We start from the raw sequence: 7445 nt of genomic DNA on the forward strand, positions 1-7445 counted from the left end.
ATCTGGAGTAGGGGGGGGGGGATGAAAAAAAAGGGGAACCAATCAAGTAATCAGGTTTATACTATTTTCTAATCTCCTCCTCCTCCTCAAACTTCTTGGCCTTGTGTGTAAGTCTGAAACTTATTATTATTAAGAAAAAGTTAGCAAACTTGATGCCAGGCTCCTGTTCCGGTGGCACATAAAAAGCACCTCCACTACAGACTTGATCGATAAATATAATACCAGTCAAACATTAGGTTATGGTGTTATCGTCTTACTGTCCTTATTGCTAAAATCGCAACAATTATTATGTTATCATTGTTGAAACAAATAGAGTTATTTCCCTTAAACTGCGATGGCGGTTGTTTGTCATTACACGATCGTTTTTATAATTTATAACTAACGACTTATATCTTACGTGTCTGCTGTAACGATGTCTTCATAAGGATTAACTCTACACAGGGGACGTATTTAAGTAACTGTTCTGTCCTGAACGTTGATCAGGTAACGTTGATGTAGTCCCCACACATCCCTATAAACTGCTATTTGTGATGGCCAAATCTGATTAGTTCCAATACTAAAGATATAAACTAACATAACAACTGTGGCTAGGTTTGAACTTATAACCATTTAATCAGTTGTAAACCACCTTGATTTATGCACATAATGTGATGTAGCGAGATGTTGGACCCATGCAGCATGAAAATGTGATGATGTTAATGCGAGCAGTTGCGACAGCTCAGGGGTCTGAATGGTACCCTTTTTCCAATTCGAATTGCACGGGTGTTGTGTGTGCTTTTAAAAGTCTTTAGAACTACATAAACTAATGTGTCCTACTCTTTTTGAATGACAGAAATGTGATTTAATGGAGATTTAGTTATTATTTCTAGCAGGTGAGGCAGGACCATAAGGATTCCTGCAATGGGTCATAAGGGACCAATAGATTTATGTTTTTGTGAAAGATTCTTTCTGTCTTTGAACCTGTGTCTTCTGTAACAACCGCATTTAATAGTTTGGTTTCTGTTTGCTGTGATTCTTGTAGTTCAACAATTTGCGACAAGCCAAGAATATTCTCCTGCAAGTCATCTACAGTCTTGCTGTTGCTGAGTCGGCTCTCGAATTTGAACACCGTGACCTTCACTGGGGTAACGTATTAGTGCACCCGTGCCCAGATGACGTTGTTGATTTCTCTATAAAAGGGATCAAAATGTCTTTACCCTTGATGGGTATGGAGGCAAGCATCATTGATTTTACCTTGTCACGACTCAGTAAAGGTAAGTCAAAAGTCATCATCAAAACATTGAAATGTTTGAAACAATTTCTTAATTGTCTTAATTTCTATTTCAAAACCAAACAAATGCTTCTGACAGATAATTTTAATGCTGGTGCTCCAGTATGGCTGCAGTTTTCGAGCTGAAACAAGTAAATGAGTAAACAATGAAGGAGATCAGACACCACCTAGAAAAACGTACTCTACAAAATACTAATTTAAAAATCTATAAAATCTAAAAGAAAAGTTTATAATCTATAAAATATTAGATTAAAAATTTAATTCAGTTTAGTAAGTTTATTATTATTATTATTATTATCATTAAACCATGACATTTTATGTATTATACTAATAATAGCTTTCCTACACGTACAGATATTTCTACTTCATTCCTATTTTATTTTATTTATATTATTTAAATAGTAGGATACGTTTTTTGAATTTATAAGACCTGAAGAGTGACTACATTCTGAATGGAATTTATCGTGATCGATTTATTGTAAATTACACAGATTTTTTCTATTATGTGGCCACGAAACATGCATAGTCTATAATTCACTTTCTTTTTTATAAACTAAAGTGAATTAAATTTTTAATCTAATATTTTATAGATTTTATGGATTATAAACTTTTCTTTTAGGCTTATAGATTTTTAAATCAGTATTTTTCTTGATGGTGTCTGATCTCCTTCATTGTTTGGATTGCATCTTGATGGTTCTTCTCTAAATTATTAATTATATACATATATATATTATATCAATGTATTTTTATATTTATTCCAGATGGTTGTACCGTATTCTGTGATTTAGCTCCAGATGAAGATCTGTTCCAAGGAAGTGGAGATTACCAATTTCATGTCTATCGAATGATGAAGACTCAGACAGAGTAATATATTTTCTCTTTTCATTTAATAATTACCCTCATCACTAAATTTCTACGACTGATTCCTTCTCCCTTTCCTCTAGATGTAACTCCTTTACAACAAGAACCTGCTCTTCCCCATCTCTTTCTCTCATACTTTAACCCCCGTCTCCTAACAAAGGCCCCTCAGGTTTCCTAGTCTTTTGGGTTGCATGGTGATGTCAGTAGTGCCGATGGAATGGAAAAGCACCCAATACACACTGTAAAGTGTTTGCTGTTAGAAAGGGCATCCAGGCATAGAAATCATATAAAAACAGACACTGCATTGTACACCAGATAAGGGAGCAGAAGACCCGGTCAAAGGCTTTCTCCATGACAACAAAAGCCAAGTACAGAGGTTTGTTTTTGACTGAATACTTCTCCTGCAGTTTCTCCACCAGGAAGATGGCACCACCAATGCTTCTGGGTTCAGAACCAAACTGCATCTCATCCCATGGTGTGTGTGTGTGTGTCTACCATCACTGCTTGAAAGCTGGTGTTGTTTTGTTTACATCCCTCTAATTTAGCAGTTCAGCAAAAGAGACTCATAGAATTAGTACCAGGCTTTAAGAAATATGAGCACGTGTCAATTTGTTTACAAACCTTCAAGACAGTTCCATAGTATGGCCACAGTCCACTGACTGAAACAAGTAATGGATAAAACAAACAAAAAAAAAGATTATTTAATAAATAAATGGGGAAATATTTGATAATTTAATTCATTTTTTAATAATTTTAAAAAGTGACATTTCTTAAAACCAGTTTTTTATTTTGTTTTTTTCTAATTCTGTTTCCTATTTTCTGTAAATTTTATTTTCCAGGAACCAGTGGGATCGCTTTTGTCCACGCAACAATGTCTTTTGGATCCATTATCTTGCAGACAAGCTTCTGAATTGTAAAAAATATGAACAATGCACACGGAAAGATCGAGAGATTCTCCGAGGCTTACGACAATTTGTAAATGAAGCTACAGAATATAACTCTGCTGTGGATTTAGTTTTTTCTTGTGATTTTATCCAAATAACAGACGAGTGAAAACCAAAACTGGCTTCAGAAGGATTTCAGGATGTTTTTTTTTTTTTTGTTGAATAATTGTAGATTTAATTTATTTATGACATTTGAATGAACAAATTGTGAGAGAGGAAGAAGGAAATAAATTGTGTGTGAGTGAAAGTGAACAAGAGAAATATACTGTGGTGAGAGAGAGAGAGAGAGAGAGAGAGGGGGGGGCATCAGTGTCATTCCAATTCTAGTAAAATCTGTATTTTGTAAATAAAATGATGAATGTATTGTTAGTTTTTTTTATAAATCTCACTGCAATGCCGATTTTAAGTTTGGCTTAATTAAAATATTGTAATTCAACTGTGATTAACTTCTCTGCTGACTCGGATCATGGCATTATTATCACTCTTAGTTCTGTTTCCATGACATTCTGATATTGTTGTCGCCTTTGGACGGTGCCAACCAAATGGCATTCGCTGCTCACTGGATACCATTGAAAGTTTCATGTAGATAACCATTCCACGTAGAACAAGACCAGGAATAGTTGAGAATCCATTGCATTTACCATTCCTGTTTCGTTGCTGTATGGTCTCATTGGGGAGCTAGCACATAATCACTTGACCCGCTAGAAACACCAGCCTAATCTGCCTCAAATCACTGTTTAAAAATAAAAAATGATACAGTGAATAATGTTCTGTATACAGGAAAAACGTGGATGGCCATGGCTGGAATGTGCTTGATCATAAGAGGTCATAAGTCTCCATGATTGGAGCTGACCTGTGGTTGAATTATAACAACTGTTACATAGTTGCTTGATATACCAGAAATAGCAACCAAATCTTAGTTGCTTGTAGTTTACTAAGCATCCTATAGTCCACTAGTAGCCTATAACTTACATAACAGTGTATGGTCCACTAACAGCTTATCGTCCATTTAGCTGCCTATCTATATATACTACACAAAATGTGTGTATATATATATATATGTGTGTGTGTGTGTATAAATATATATAGGACATGATCAACCACTATTCAATGTTGTTATACATTGCTCATCACACTGTGCTTTTGCATCATTTTAACTTCTGAATGGTTCCACTGCACCGGGTGGGCAAGTTGGCAAACATTCCCTCATGTGGGAAGGCTGGTCTATCACAAGTGGGACCCATTTACAGCTGACTGGACTGAAGCAACATGGTTTATTGGTAAGATGAGGAGGAGGTATAGGAAGCAGTACAAGTTTTTGATTAACTTTGATGAAGCAGACAAAAGAACTAAGACATTCCAACTGTGACCATCCTATCTTATTTTCATGCATAGTGTATTGAGAATTACATAATTTGATGTGCTCTTCCTATTTATCATATGGCACTAGGGTGATATGAGGGAGGTATTGCTGTTATTTTTAACAGGCTAAACTGTCATATATAAGCTTACTGACTTTAAACAGTATAAGTGGTGGTGGTGGTGGTGGTGGTGGTGGCAGCAGCACAGCCGTTGTTGCTTTTAGGCACCTGTTGGAATTATCTTTTCAAGTCCAATTCTCTAAGAATCCGCTCTGAACAATCATTCCCAGCATCTCTTCCTCCAAGAAGAAACATTCTTTATGGCAAATAAAAGCAAAGTTTCACGACATAGGAGTGATCTTTTTTCTTTTTATCCATTGTTAAAGTAAAAATTCTGTCACGAAATTAGTGATGCTACTAAAAGTCATTGAGAAAGGCATGAACATCACAAATTCTCAATACGCTTCTCCGTGTTTCTTTTCGTGTTTACAGAATAGATCCCTGTTTAGGTGGCGAGCTGGCAGAATCGTTAGCACGCCGGGAGAAGTGCTTAGTGGTATTTCGTCCGTCGCTACGTTCTGAGTTCAAATTCCGCCGAGGTCCACTCTGCCTTTCACTCTTTTGGTGTCGATAAATTAAGTACCAGTTGCGTACTGGAGTCCATCTAATCGACTGGCCCCCTCTCCCCAAAAATTTCAGGCCTGGTACCTATAGTAGAATTAAGACTAGATCCTGGTCCGATTCCCGGTTGGCACTTACATGCTAGAAACAGCAGCCAAATCTTCCTCAAATCATATGGCACTGTCTTTAAAGAAAAGCATCAACATCGAAACCCCGCCTTTTGACTCTAAAAACTCATTTAATCTGCCAGTGAAAGAAACCGTGGTTGTTTCGCTCCCAATTAACTGATCGATAAGGCCTTGTATTAAAGGCATTCTGACCGTGACCATCCTGTCTATGGAAGAGAATTTAAGAGTACATAATCAAATATGTGTCAGTCCTTTTTTTAAGGTAAGTGATGTGCGAGGGAGGTTCGGCTGCTATAACCTCCGTAATTACTTCTACGTCACATGTGCAACTGTTTAAATAACAAGCTAATCTAATTAACAGCGGATCTGGTGAAATGTGTTAACCTCGGGCCATACAAGTACCGATGCTGTGCCGCTCGCTTATAATCAATTGTATAATCAGTTTACAGTAAATAGATTTCTTCTCTCTTGTGACGAAGACCTTCCGCACGTGGTTGGTGTAATTTGAGGCGAAACTCAGCCGACAGTTATTTCCCTTCAATCATTGCAGCTAACAAATCACAGATACAAGAGAGTAAATTTATGCGTATGACATCCGTGTCTCTGTGGCGCAATCGGTTAGCGCGTTCGGCTGTTAACCGAAAGGTTGGTGGTTCGAGCCCACCCAGGGACGTGGACTATTTTTTGTGTTTGATTATCGTTATCAATAACAGGACAAATTATAAATACCTTAAAGTTGGAAGAGTATTATACTGAAAGGTTACGGGACACTAAATTAGTTTCGTTTTATGACTTTTACATCTTGTTTCTTTTTATAGCGCGTGTATGTGTGGGTGTGTGCATGTAAATTGTTTCAGATGTAGAACTGCAGCCATTTTGGCGCACCGCTTTAATTTGTTAAAAAGTTTTAGAGTGTTTTTGCTCATGCCTTCAAAGGTGATGTCTTTGGAAGCTGACCGTATCCACCAGTTCGTGCATTAAAATTCTCTCCAACGACGAAGTTTGAAACATGCTCCTCCAGGATTTTCCATTCGTATAATGATAACATATTTCTGTCTTGGCCAAGCTGGAGCATCGCCTTGAATAATTTTAGTCGAACGAATCAAAAACAGTAGCTGAAGATGTGTGTAGATCAGACATTGTTTTCTGTGAAGCGGAGAATACAGAAAGTTTGCCCTATCGTTAAGTCGGAAAGATTAATCAGCAGGAATCGAGTCTATTAAATCTTTTAAATTACTATCATAGTGATACAAAATATATCTAACCACTAACTGACGGTAACTGATGGTAAGTAAAGATTATTTGTCAACCTAATGTGGCAGTCCCGTTTGGGACGAATGCTACTGTTGTTTAGCCGTAGGAGACATCGTCTCCAGCTGGCTACACGACACACGATCTGTATTTTTTATACAGTAAGTAACCGACCACTAATTTGATACTAAATAACTAGAAAGAAAAAAACTAACCAAATATCCATCATTAAATGCAGTTCGGCTGCTCTAGATCTGAGGAGAGTTCGATAATATCGATTGAATGAAATCTGATTTTGAGTGAGATTTAAAGTTCTTGCGTGTGGCAGCACGTGGATTGTAATGTGGCTGACTAAGGAACCGCGAAACAGACAAGAAAAGGCACGACATTGATTTCAACTTGAAACAGAGAAACGTTAAGTGATGAAAACGACAGAATTTGAATAATGAGAAGAGAAGATAATCTCAAGGAACAGGAATTCCCTGGAATTGAGAGGACGTCGTGAAAGAAATGACTGTCCTTTTCTTCCAGCGACAAGAGGACAATTCTAGACACAAGTTTCCGACTGAAGAGCCATCATCAGCACAGCGGCTCTCGTGACTAAGACATACAAATAGTAGAGAGCATTTAAGGTGTGGAATAATTTGGACGTCAGTTTGGTGTGGGCAGCGGTAAGTTGAAGACAAAATACTGCGGTCCAGTCTACATTTTGATATTCTATCAAAGAGTAAAAAGTTAAACATAAACAAGTACGCATACATTTAGAATGTCCAGTAAAAAGAAGGAGATTCAAAATTACAATATCGTTACGAAGAAATTAATAACGAGTGAACTCACTGCCGAAACCCGGGATCGAACCAGGGACCTTTAGATCTTCAGTCTAACGCTCTCCCACCTGAGCTATTTCGGCCAGTCGGTTCAGGGAGCATATTCAAATATACTGATTACTATTAATCAGTGGTAATTTTGTTGAATTGTTAGTTTGACTGTCTGTCTGTCTGTCTGTCTG

General features: G+C 37.2%; 1 protein-coding gene and 1 non-coding gene across 3 annotated transcripts in view; both read left to right on the forward strand.

Annotated features, from left to right (window-relative positions):
* The window catches only part of LOC106874274 (uncharacterized), a 14792-nt gene extending 11354 nt beyond the window's left edge, over positions 1 to 3438 (forward strand). For both annotated transcript variants that reach the window (XM_014921941.2, XM_014921942.2), the window contains exons 11-13: positions 1022 to 1253; positions 2032 to 2134; positions 2971 to 3438. In XM_014921941.2, coding sequence (XP_014777427.1) covers positions 1022 to 1253; positions 2032 to 2134; positions 2971 to 3184 — 549 coding nt within the window. In that variant the 3' untranslated portion in view covers positions 3185 to 3438. The remainder of the gene's footprint in view (positions 1 to 1021; positions 1254 to 2031; positions 2135 to 2970) is intronic.
* A 2346-nt stretch (positions 3439 to 5784) lies between these two features.
* Trnan-guu (transfer RNA asparagine (anticodon GUU)) lies at positions 5785 to 5858 on the forward strand. The gene has a single exon. It is a non-coding gene; the product is annotated as a tRNA-Asn (tRNA).
* The last annotated feature ends 1587 nt before the right edge of the window (positions 5859 to 7445 follow it).

This window comes from Octopus bimaculoides, chromosome 18 (assembly GCF_001194135.2).
Source record: "Octopus bimaculoides isolate UCB-OBI-ISO-001 chromosome 18, ASM119413v2, whole genome shotgun sequence".
In the NCBI taxonomy this organism is placed as follows: Eukaryota; Metazoa; Mollusca; class Cephalopoda; order Octopoda; family Octopodidae; genus Octopus; species Octopus bimaculoides.